The sequence below is a fragment of the Brachycentrus maculatus genome, unplaced genomic scaffold (assembly GCF_059751285.1).
Source record: "Brachycentrus maculatus isolate JH-2025_06_01 unplaced genomic scaffold, ASM5975128v1 h1tg000053l, whole genome shotgun sequence".
NCBI lineage: Eukaryota > Metazoa > Arthropoda > Insecta > Trichoptera > Brachycentridae > Brachycentrus > Brachycentrus maculatus.
In genome coordinates, this window is record NW_028280807.1 from 710,545 (window position 1) to 723,799 (window position 13,255).

At 37.4% G+C, this 13,255-nt stretch overlaps 1 protein-coding gene across 1 annotated transcript; it reads left to right on the plus strand.

Annotated features, from left to right (window-relative positions):
* The first annotated feature begins 38 nt into the window (after positions 1 to 38).
* Positions 39 to 8,286, plus strand: LOC148312000 (protein LTV1 homolog). The gene is made up of 9 exons (XM_088277977.1): positions 39 to 161; positions 308 to 445; positions 1,324 to 1,446; positions 3,185 to 3,320; positions 3,874 to 3,987; positions 5,113 to 5,351; positions 5,951 to 6,117; positions 7,271 to 7,430; positions 7,907 to 8,286. Exons 1-9 carry the CDS (start codon positions 159 to 161, stop codon positions 8,273 to 8,275), a joined length of 1,449 nt encoding a protein of 482 aa, XP_088134103.1. The 5' UTR covers positions 39 to 158; the 3' UTR covers positions 8,276 to 8,286.
* The last annotated feature ends 4,969 nt before the right edge of the window (positions 8,287 to 13,255 follow it).

Here is a 13,255-nt window from a genome sequence, read left to right on the forward strand (position 1 = left end):
ACTTCCACAAGAAAAAAAACCGCATATTTTTGTTCTTGTTTTCATATTGTTTATGGTTCTTTTTACACATGGCTTCTGTCAAACGTGGTGTGTTTTTATTTTGTCAAACGGGGGTTCATATATAATTCTTCACATAAACCTTCATAAATTTGCAAAAAATGGTACGTATTTCAAAATAATTGCTGTTGGTTAAAATTTAACCAACAACTGCGCTGTCACGCCGTATTCTGCCTGTTTTGAAGTGTCAAAATATTTTTTATATATGGTTTTTAGTATTGTTTAATGTGGATTTTTCTTTTGTTTCTAGCCGAAAGCAAAAAAGTTTATAGATCGGAAAAATGCCGTGACGTTTCACCTCGTCCACAGGTCGCAGAAGGACCCTCTAGCCGCTGACGAGACTGCACCCCAGCATGTCCTAGTCGAGGCTGCAGACAAACAGCAAAAGGTTCCTAATTACAGGTTTTTTACTATTCTTAGCAGCGATGCCAATGCCAAGGTTCAGAACTCCCCGAAAATCTAGGCCAAATACCCAAAATTGGGGGAAAATAAAGTCCCCACATAATTATGTTGTAACATGTTTACTCCGCCAGTCCAGTAGTGCGCAGATCGTCTTACGCGACGGTTGTGTCGCTACGCCAGCTATAACGGCCACTTGCAATGTCTTTTTTCTCATTTTCAGGTAATTATCAGAGCTAACATTACAAAATTGTTACACTATAACTTCGACTTTGGTCAATAAAAGCAACATTTACAAATATTTACATTTTTCCCGTTTTTAAAGGATATTTTCATATGGTGTACAAAATACATATTAGCTGTGCACGCGGAAGTTTTTTTTAGCACCGTAAGGGAAGGGTTAAGTCAAAATCGAGTTTTTTTTGTGAGATCGAGGGATCTTGCATCCCTTATGTCACTGCGACCACATTAGGTGTATTGTGACCATAAAAAGCGAGTTATTACTGATCATCTTCATTACTGAGCATTACTGTGCCATGCTCAACCAATTTTTTATTCCAAAAATTGAAGAAAACGACATGGACGACAATCGGTATACTTATCTTATTGTGACTTTCAAACCTTCTTCTTTTGTAGATCCTAGGGATCTGTTTGTGCCTCCGCATGTCGTTCTCGGGATGTCGACTCCCAGCTGTCTTTCCGTCTTTTCGGAGGTCTTCCTGGGGGTCTGCGTCCTTCAGGGTTGCCTTAGAGGGCGATACGTGGAAGTCTGTCTTCTGACATTCTGTTTATATGTTCCTACCATATAAACAGAATGTCAGACTACTTTCAAACCATAACATAAATATTCATAATTTTATCTTTCAGGGAGAAGTGGGCAAAAGAAAAGAAGAAGAAAGAAAATTTGGAGTGTTTTTCGATGATGAATATGATTACCTTCAGCATCTAAAGGATTCACAGGATGTGTCTGTTCACTGGGCACCTGCAGTTGTGAGTAAACCCGTCATTGATTAATAATAAAAAAAAAAAAAAAAACCCTTATCCGCACCCCAATGGTGCATAGGGCACTGCGTCATATAAATGCAGAGTTATCTTGATCGTTTACACATGAAGGAAAGGTGATCAGCCCTCCGCTTCAGGTATCAGTCCAGGGTAATATTTAATAAATATTACTATGAAAAAAATCACTTATATTTATTTGACCATTGATTAATTAAAAAAAAAAAAGAATAACCTGCAAAACCTCTATTCTTAGAGGCTTGTCTGCAGGTAGGATAGTAAGGATAGGGGAGGTTAAATGTGAAAAATACATAACAAACACCCAGACCAATTGAGAATAAATTGTTCTAGAATTAATTGTGTAACTTGCGGGAATCCAACCCGTGATGCCAGTTTCACATTTCAGCGTCTACCCAACTACGCCACGGCGCTTGTATTAACTTGATGTTTTATACAAAATTGGCTCTCCAGGCTAAAGATCTTTGGTTGTCTTTTGGGTACATATCTGTAAAGCTAAGGCGCCCATTGGCTGATATTACCAGCAATGCATTCCATCGCTAAATTTTATGATAATTCAGGAAAAACAAATATGCTTTTAACACATTGTTTGCGGGAAACACTTTAAAGTGTCTTTTACATACTGTAGAGCGCGAGAGACACCAAAAAACATTGTACAGATGGGAATTGCGGTTACTTGTGATTAGTATTTGACCCTAATATGCATAGTAACACATTGTGGGAAAAGCTTAAAGCTCCATTCCACATTCTTCTCCTTTTACATTCTGTTGGTAGAGAGTTCATTCTGTTAGGGAGATGCTTAGAAGGGTTCTATTTGCTTACTTTATTACTTACCTAATAATTATACTAATTTGAATCAGGGTTGATGAAAAAACTGCCCGACAACAATGTGTTAACACGTTGTCGGCGGGACACGGCATTTGCCGTTTTTCGCAGACTGTCGGTCAACTGCGGGACACGGCGAATGCCGTTTTTGTCGACTGTCGGTTATCGGCGGGAAACGGCAATATACGGGTTTGTTATCAGCGTGAAATAAAACGCGTTGAAGGGTAATCTGCTACCTGGGTGCTAGGCGACAGTCTGTTGACGTTATTTGAGATGCCTTGTCCGGATTGGCTAGTGTGTCACTTGTAAAGGCATCGCCAGAAATCCAGAGTTTTTATGCGATCTCAATCTCCAGTTTATTTTGAGTCATTTCACGTATTGGACTATTGTTCATACCGCTCGCACTGTTTAGTTTACTGTTTGGTATTTTATTATTTGAATATATTAGCATTGTATAGGGAATGATACCTCGGAGGGGAAGACTATTTTTTAGAGTTTACAATGCTTCTAAATTGTGAAATACGGAATACTTAATTTAAATTTATGATTATAATTTATTTTTGAAGATCAAATGTCATATATGATTTCTTTGAAAATTTCAATCGAAAATATTATTTGGTTTAGAAATTGTGTCAATTTTAAGAAAGTGATATATTTTTGCACTAATCGCGAAAAACGTCCGCTATAGGCTAGAGTCTATTGTTCGAAGCGCCCGACTACAATGTGTTAATAGAGCCAAAACACGGCAATAAAATTTTTGCCTTACTTGTTTTTTTTTGTTTTTAGTTTCTAAGAAAAATCATGTTTAAACCGACTTGTTATATAATGCGTATTGATTATTTATTTCGCATTTAGTGACACAAATATTGTTTTGCTTTCACATTAGGATCCTTCGAAACTACCGCCCCCCAAAGAGAAGAAAAAGTCCAAGAAAAATGTCCGTCTCAACTTGCCGAGTTCCGTGTTTGCATCAGAAATCGAAGAAGATGTCGGCCTACTCAATAAAGCAGCTCCACAGTCAGGTATGTATATTATATTGAAAAAATATGTATTTATTTAAACTTCATGTACAGAAAAGAAATAAGTACATATTATTTTTTGACATCTCATCAAAGATGAAGAAGAATATGGAAGTCTGGGCATTTACGGGGCTGACGACCGTCATAGGCTGGTTTAAGTGATCACTTAAACCAGCCTATGACGGTCGTCAGCCCCGTAAATACCCAAACTTCCATATTCTTCTTCACCTTTGATGAGATGTCAAAAAATAATATTTCTATATTGTCTGAGAAAATGCATTTCGACTGCATTCGGTCTACTTTAATCCTTTTGCCAACTCCATGCTTCACTTCCATCAAATTTATGCGCAACGTGTTCACGCACCGATCAAGAGCACCGATCCGAAGAAAAATGGACAAAAGCACAAGCCAATCATCGTTTTAAAATGCTAACTGACGTGCCGGACGGTAAAATTCCGTGTGGTTCCGTGTAGTGCACAAACGCCCATAAGGTAACAAAATTAAAAATGACTAAGCACAAAGTAAAAGGTTTAAATATATATTTTTTTAATTGCAGGCCTTCGCTTGGATCTGGACCCTGATGTGGTGGCTGCCATGGATGAAGATTTCGACTTCGAAGACCCTGACAACCAACTGGAAGACAACTTCATGGATCTGGCTATGCAAGAAGGTGAGGCAAAATCCTATTTACAGTCAGCTAATGGTTTTAAGACTAGCTAGACGCACCAATGAGTCCATTCGCCAGGAACTACGCTTGTATGGCTTGACTCTGGCCAATGTCTGTACCCGACGGATTCTCCAGTTCTTTGGACACGTTGCGCGTGGCAACGAGGATAGCCTGGAACGACTAGTTGTGATCGGTAGCCTGGAGGGAAAGAGAGGGAGGGGAAGATTCCCCACACGATGGACCGATCAAATTAAGGCAGCATCAGGCACCTCGGTGGTTGGAGCGCTACGTGCAGCGCAGTCAAGGGATAACTGGAGAAGAGTCATTGCTTCTGCAAGGGTCACAAACCTCAGCAATGAGGAGTAAGGCGGAGAAGAATGGTTTTAAAAGAATAAGACTCTACTTTAGAGGCTAGTCTGCAGGTAGGATAGTAAGGATAGGGAAGGTGAATGTAAAAAATACAGACCAATTGAAAATAAATCTTTATTAATTTGTTTTTTACAATTGGTGGGAATCGAACCCGCGATGCCAATTTCACAGTCGAGCGTCTACCCTGCGCCACGGCGCCCGTTAGTTATTGTTTTGACGGATATGGAATTCTTGCTGATGGTGCTATGGGAATTTGTGTCGTTCACCAATTGGAAAATTTATTCAAATATATTTTTTATCCGCCTTATGGTTAGCATGTTAACTTACCATGCTGGAGGTCCCGGGCTTGATTCCCAGGGGGGGGGTGAAAATAAATATTAGTTTTAGTAGATTTTACACTTTATTTATTTAATATTACCCTGGACTAGTCCCTGAAGCGCAGGAGTGATCACCGATCGAGATAACACTGCGTCAATACGACGCAGTGCCCTATGCACCATTGGGTGCGTTGAAAAGTTAGAAGAAGATATATTTTTACTGAGTAAAGTCTGAATTTCAAAGTTCAGACACCTTTAGTAATATAACGTAGAACGGGGCTACTTGAACTTTGATGTGTTACTTGAGCCCAGTACAAAAAATTTATTCAAATCTGTATTTGGTCTACAATAATGAACTTATTTAACACATCAAAGTTCAAGTAGCCCCGTTCTACGGTACTTCTATGGTTATTTTTTTCATTTAATCTCGGTCTCTCCGCAGGCGGCGCGGACGATGAAGAGTATTCGGAAGATGAAGACTCCCTGGACTCTCAGCACGGCTACGGCTCCGACGACCAGCTCACAGACAGCGAGGAGGAAGGCGACCTCAGCGGGTTGAGGGGCCGTGGCGGGCGCCGGCACGACGAGGACAACAGGTCGAGGTTCTCCCAGTGCTCCATGTCCTCCAGCGTCATGAGGAGGAGCAGCGGCCTCACCACGCTGGACGACAGATTCGAAAAGGTCAGGCTGGTCAATTTTGAAGCGTTTATGAAAGAATATCATGAATAAGAATTTTTCATGATTTCATTATCTCACGAATAGATGTCTCTTGTGTAATTCTAGTGATTCAAGCACTAGGTTTCGAAATTGAACTATATATATATAGAAGTTCCAAGAATTTGAGTGCGGTTGTCAATCATGGGTAGAATTGGTGATTGTTACACATGTGTAAAGTGATCACTTAACCTGTTAACCAGGCGGGACGCATAAATAGGTCAAACGTAAACAATATCGGGTACGGGAAGGACATATGAATACGTCTTTGAAATATATGTTTATTATATTATGTATATGGACGTATATTTTTCCAATAACAAAGGTATTAGTCATCCATACATGTCTCGACATGAATTTAAGACACGGAGTGAATCAGTATTCGCGCCCGTTACAAGTTGCGTAATTGGACAGCGGACCGCCCGGTTAACAGGTTAAGCCAGCCTATAAAGGTTGTAAGCCCCGTAAATGCTTAGAAATCCACATTCTTCATCTATGTTGAGATGTCTCAAAATTCCTTATTCTTCTTTATCTGTGTTGAGATGTAAAAAAAAGTAAAATTACAGATGTTTGCGGATTACGATGACGCCGAGATCGGTGCCCTGGACTCGGAGGACATCGAAGGCCACCTCTCGGCCACCCCGGAAGTCCTGCTCAAATGCGCGGAGCAGTTCAGCGACCAGAGGAGACTCTACAAACTTGATGAGGCCGGAGAAGACAAAGAACTCAAAAAGTAAATACCCGACTCTGTGTACACTCTTCCGGGATCTTCACTGGATCAAGTGTCCAGAATGGATTCAACACTCTCCTTATCATTCATCCTTCACTTTGTGTAATACCATTTTAATAAACAGTAATCCATGACTACCGGTTTCGTAATAATCATTCAATCATCAGGTTATAAAAATAAAATTTATACTATTTGACATTTCACTCACTCCTTTCAAGAACGTCATAAATAAAAAATAAAATATTTTGCAGGAGAACATTTTTAAAGTTTAAAAATGTAATACAATTTATTAAAAATAAATATCAAGCCAATTAACCAGTTGTCTTGAAAGGGTTAACCTTTTGCACTGTAATGGCGACAATATGTCGACATGGTAAATTCCCCAGTAAATGGGTTGGCGACTATATCGCTCACTCCTTTCAAGAACGTCATAAATCAAAAAACTTGATTTTTCAGGAGATCGTTTTTTAAGTTTAAAAATATAACACAATTTATTAAAAATAAATATCGACCCACTTATTGAACTTTTTACTGTGCAACAGATCTTTTTAGGTTAAACCTGAAGGTTTTTTTCTTCATTTGAAAAATAACTAGTTTATTTAAAAAAAATAATTAAACAATACCTTTTCTTCAAAATGCAAAAACAACACTTTCTGCCCTGTAGCGGGTATAGATATCATGTTAAAAATATGCCTCTTTTGCTGGGATATAGTACATTTTCTGGGCATTCCGAAAACATGCACAACTGAAAATTGATAATTTTTGATTTATGACGTTCTTGAAAGGAGTGGACGATTTGTATAAAAAAATTAAATTTTGAAAGAGAGAAAGAAGACAAAATTTCTCGTCCTGCGTGCCCATACCATCTCAATTGCCTTTCCTCTACCTTACTATTGATGCCTGTTACAGTCAGGCTTCCGCGAACGCGTGAACTCTACATTTTGTCTCTAAGGGACAGACTCCAGCTGACCATTTACAATACATAACATAAGGTACAGCAAATAAGAAAAATATAAAGCATACTTGGGACGATATTTTGTAAAAATGGCATTGAATAAATAAGTAAAATATTATTTAATTATTTATTAAAAATATTATTAGTGTTGAGGAAGAACCGATAAATTTTTAAACCTGTTTATTTTTTCTGATTTTCCAGGATAGTGAGAATGAAAGGCATAGCGGAAGAAGAGGAAGAGGTGAAGGATGAAGACCTGTTTGGTACGCAGGAAGAAGAGCACCACAAGTGGGACTGTGAATCTATCCTCTCCACCTACTCCAATATATACAATCATCCCAAACTCATAGATGAACCCAAGGTTTGTGAGCACCATGACATTTCACGATCACATAGAGGCGGTCAGTGGTAATGCATTGAAAATGCTAGGATTTGTTCTGATATCTCAAAAAGTGTTTGGTTTTTAGGTGTTGTAAAGTGATCACTTAACCAGTCATAGATGTCTGGGTATTTACAGGGCTTATTACAGGTCATAAGCTCTGCGAATACCCAGACTTCCATGTTCATGGTCATCTATGTTGAGCTGCCAAAAATGTAATTATTATAATAAATAATGCAAATAAATGCCACAATATTGGCTGTTCAAAAACATTCCATGTAAATATGATAATAAATAGATACAGTAAACGCCCCTTATAACGTACACTCGTATAAGGTTTCCCCCTATAACGTTTATGGCAAATTGATTTAAAGCAAATTGAAATTGAAAAATTGAAAATGGTAGTTTTTTCTTATAACAATGGTGGTCTCCCGCATAATTTTTTTTTTTGCTCGCAGCGAGAGAAAAAAATCAAAATCAGCGCCAAGACCGGGATACCGCTGGGCGTGATAGACGGCTCCGACTCTAGCAGAGTCACCCTCAAGTCCCTGGCGCGCTTCAACTCGGAGCAGGAGCGCCTGGAGCGCGGAGCGGACGACCAGTCGGTGTGCGAGTCGGTCGGCACCGTGCTGAGTGCGCTGTCGCTGCGGCCGCGCGACGAGAAGCCCGCGGAGCGGCGCGAGCGCAAGCGCCTTCTGCGCGAATACCGCCAGGAGCGGCGGGTGGAGAGGAAGGCCAACTCGCAGGCCTTCAAGGAGGAGAAGAAAATCCAGGAGAGAATCAGCGTCAATAATCGGCAGAATGTTCAAGGGATTAAAATCGTATGATTGGTGGCGAATTTGCGTTTTATTTATCTAGGTATTATCACCCTACTTGCCACATATTTACCCTAATGCCATGTGACAGTGACTATTTACCCACTAAGGGCGCTTGTCCACTACCCGGAAATCCGTGTAATTTTACTGTCCGGCACAGTTAGCGTTTTAAAACAGATAGCGAAATGTGCAATGAAATGCTTAATGAAATAGACATCAATAATGTTTCTTTTAATACGTTTAAGACAAATATTGTTGATGTCTATTTGACCAGTTGATAAAGAAATGTCATAAAGTATATAGTTATACTTTTATGACAGTTTATTTAAATTGTTTTATTTTTAGATTACTTAGGTGGAAACCTATAATTGGAATTGTTATTTTTTTTGTATTTTCTCATATTATGTTATTTTTGTTGAAATTTTCTCTTGGTTTTCCAATAAAAAAATAAAAAAACCACGATTGGCTTGTGCTTTTGTTCATAAAATTTCGGATCGGTGCGTGAACACGTTGCGCGTAAATTCGAACACGCTAAACTATAGTAGTCGTTTTTATTTTTCAAAACCGGACTGCTGGACGGTGAAATCCCGTGTAGTGGACAAACGCCCTGAGTATGGGTGTTTTTTACGCCTGCGGAACGCTGGCGACGGGATTCGAAAAAAGTGTACATATATTTTAGATTTATGTATTAAGTTTTCAATCAAACATAGATTTTTGAGTCTAATAAATTGTATTTTATTGTTAACCGGATCCACGCGGCTCGCAAACCTGTATGTGTTTTTACAAAACATGCCCATACGTGGCTGACATAAGCGTATGTGTTTTTACTTTGCTCCAAGTTTCGAACCTCAGTTCAACTTGGAGGGATTTTTTCATGGTGTGGAACTTTGGATAAAATAATACGTCAATCCTTGGCCTTATGACATCTGTTGAAATATCTGACTTATAATTTGTAACATCACAAGGATAAATAAAAGAACAGATCCCTGATTTTTCTTGTTATTAGTCGGTTATTAGTCCGCGCCATAATCATGCCCTATAGTCTCACTCTCGACGCTACGCATCGTCAGTGGGTAAGACACACACGATGCGTGCTTTGATTTATTTATGTTACGATCTTATTTGTTTATACTACGATATATTTCAAGAATAATGTTACACGAGTGTATTATAGAGTACCAAAAAAGCACAATGAATCCCATTGAACGTTTTTGTTTAGGAAAATAAATCGTTTCTTAACTAAATACATGATAAAAGTAATCATTTAAAAAACAGCAAAATACCGCCGCGCACGGGCGTCTCTCAGGAACAAAGTTAACGCGGTTAAAAGGTTAAAAAACGACAATTGTTTCGCCTATTTATGGCATTTTCAAAGGAATGACATTCGTTGAAAATGCAACATTAAAATTAAACATCCGTAGAAGTAACAAAAGTAATGAACGTGTTATGTTTAAAAAAATAATTAGTAGGTTTAAATAAATAATTAATAGGTTTAAATAAAAGGCAGTGTTTTAACTCATTATTGCTCATATATTGTATTTCCTTATAGATATTTCATAAAATTAAAGTCATTATTTAATTATATACAGACAAAAAAATAATAGCATACAAACACTTCTTTACTATATAAAAAGTTCATAACTACTTACAGATACAGATACTGTTATATTCAATTATATTATTACATTTATATATATTATTTAGAGATATACACATACGATGATGAAGGAAACATAATTCTGCCCAAATCAGTCAACAAATATCCATTATTCAAGTACAGTAAACCCCCCTACAACGTTGAGATAGGTTCCGTGTTATAGGAGGGAACGTTATAGGGGATTCATATTTTAAATTGTACTTTTACATTTAAACCAGCGGAAATGACTAAAATGAGTCATTATTTAATTAAATTACAATATAAAAACATTTATCCCATGTAACGTTCCCTCCGATAACGCTGTACTTATATCAACGCTCTAGGGGGGCTTTACTGCATACGGACTCGCATTTCGTAAGTGGAAATGATAGGGTAATGTGATGAGTTATTGGCCATACTGGGGACCGATCACGACGCATGCTTGCTTCCGCATTGGATAATTTCCAGGTATACGACGTACTAATCATCGGGCTGTCTTCTTTACCAGAAGTAGTACCAGATGGGCATCTATTTTTTTTCTTCTAAAAATTACAATAGAGTTTTTAAACAGGGTAGGCAGTAGGAAAAACAGCATTTAAAAAAAAAATTAGCTGTCGTAACTCTAATAATGCGTGTTTTGCTGCGGGGAGAAATAACTGAGAAAACTTGCAGATTTTTTAATCTTTTTTAAAAATTATCATTATTACATATCACAGTTTTCCATATTTTTTCCATTCCATTAGGGTAGGCACTGCTTACGTGCCTGTATGAAATGCACGCCACTGTCTATCAGTCACTTGTTTAAAGAAGATAGCATGATGATTAATACTTGAAAAAATATCCGGCGCAGAAGCATCTGTGTCATGATTGGTCCCCTGATTACATTTATAATACTATCTAATTTTATACACGGAGAAGATTAAAATAATTCTGTTTTGAAGCCAAAATACTGTCTTCAATGCAAAAAATATTTCTTTAAACGTCCTACCTTTAGGTTCTTATTAAAAAAGCAGCTAAAATTAAAATCCTTTGTTTTTTTTCTTCTTGATATTTCTCAATAACAAATTAGCAATGCACCAGACAATTTTTTTAAATAATAGACCCATTTATGACCTTTTTTTATATACTTAGCAAAACAGAGGCTCTCAACCAGATAATTTCATTATATGGCGTTATTGATGCGTATGAAGGAAAAATTAGCAAAAAAATTACCCCAAATTAAGAAGTTTTATCAGTCATCCAACGAACTTATTGAGGTGATGTATTACATATATGTATATATTTTTTAAAAACACTACTGAATATGTCTGTATATTCTTATTGCTTAATATAAAACGTAGTCATTTAAATAGTAAGCAATTTCCGCTTAAGGTGACGCAGTGTTTGGCCACAACAGAAACTGCTCAGTACTCGACTTGATATAATACTTTTGGGGCTACTCGGCTATAAAAAAAAATAGATGGAGTGGCCAATATCTACCCTCTTTACTCTAATTGTTTAAATGTGTCCAGTTTTTCAGGCTTCTTGTTCTGATATATATATACAGCTTGATAGCCCAAAAATTTACAAACTGATAGAAGCGTGTGTTATATTACGCGGAATGGTTTTGTTCAAGTTTGACTTTGACACAGTGGTAAGTAATACACGGTATCGGTAAGTGTGATGCCCAGGGTTTGATTTTCCAAATCAACCAACATAATATTGTGGGTATACTGGCAAAAAACGTTAACTCTAAAATCCCTGTTTGAATAATCCGTTATTAAAAGCTATTAGCATGAATGAAATACCATCTATTAATTTTAAAGTTGAATTTATTTTTAAATCCACATATCGCTCACTTCTTTCAGCAACGTCATATATCAAAAAACTTGATTTCTCAGGAAATCGTTTTTAAAGTTTAAAAATATAACACTATGTATTAAAAATAAATATCAAGCCACTTATTGAACTTTTTACTGTGCAACAGATCTTTTTAGATAAAACCTGAAGGTTTTTTCTCCATTTGAAAAATATTTCACATATTTAAAAAAAATAATTAAACATTACCTTTTCTTCAAAATGCTAAAACATTTTCTGCCCTGTAGCGGGTAAATATTAAGTTAAAAATATGCCTCTTTTGCTGGAATATAGTACATTTTCTGGGCATTCCGAAAACTTGCACAACTGAAAATTGACAATTTTTTATTTATGACGCTCTTGAAAGGAGTGAGCGATATCTCGCTACTATGTACCGTTATGTTTTGTATCAAAAAACTTGATTTCTCAGGAAATCGTTTTTATAGTTTGAAAATATGACGTATTTTATATTCATATGCCGCTTTTGCTGGGATGTAGTACATTTTCTGGGTATTCCGAAAACATGCACAGTTGAAAATTGAGAATTTTTGATATATGACGTTGTTGAAAGGAGTGAGCGATATATACATGCCGTGCATACATGTTTGTGTTTTTGGATGACCCGAATGGCCAAAGTCAAGTGAAAACACCCAAAGTGCAAGTCACGCTTTGAGTAAGTGAAATACACTTGCTTGAGATACAGTTGCATTAGGATGGAAACTGGTTAAATTGCCTGCCTCAGTGATGTAATGGTTGGCTGGTTAAGCTACGGTGCTGGAGGTCCCGGGTTCAATTCCCAGGGCGGGGGGGTGAAAATAAATTTTAGTGATTTTACACTCTAATATTAATTTAATATTACCCTGGACTGGTCCCTGAAGTGCAGGAGTGATAACCTTGCCTTCATGTAAGTAACAATCAATAACACTGTGTCAATACGATGCAGTACCCTAAGCACCATTTGGTGCGGATAATGGTTAGAAGACTAAACATACTTGCCATGCACATACATTTGTGTTATTGGATGCCCCGAATGGCCAAAGTCAAGTGAATCATGCTTCGAGTAAGTGCAATACAAACTACTTGCCGACATGGTCCGGCTAGACTGGGAACATGGCAAACAGCGCCTATACATACTTGTCGTGCGTGTTATTGGATGCCCGAATGGCCAAAGTCAAGTGAAAACAGCCAAAGTGCAATTCATGCTTTGAAAACATGTGTATTACATCTTTGGGGGAATGAAACATAAAACAGTCATGTGTCATCGAATTAATATGATCAGACTCGACAAAATGAAGAAAAAAATGCAAATAATTTCATCTTATAACGCAATTGTATGTATTATTGCGTATTGATATAATTTATGCGTAAATAATAATGCCACCTCTATAATTTTTGTTTTGCTCCCATTCTCTTATCTCCTTCTAACCCTTATCCGCACTCAATGGTGCAATAAGGCACTGCATCGTATAGAAGCAGTGTTATCTTGATCGTTAAATACACAAAGGGAAGGTGATCAGCCT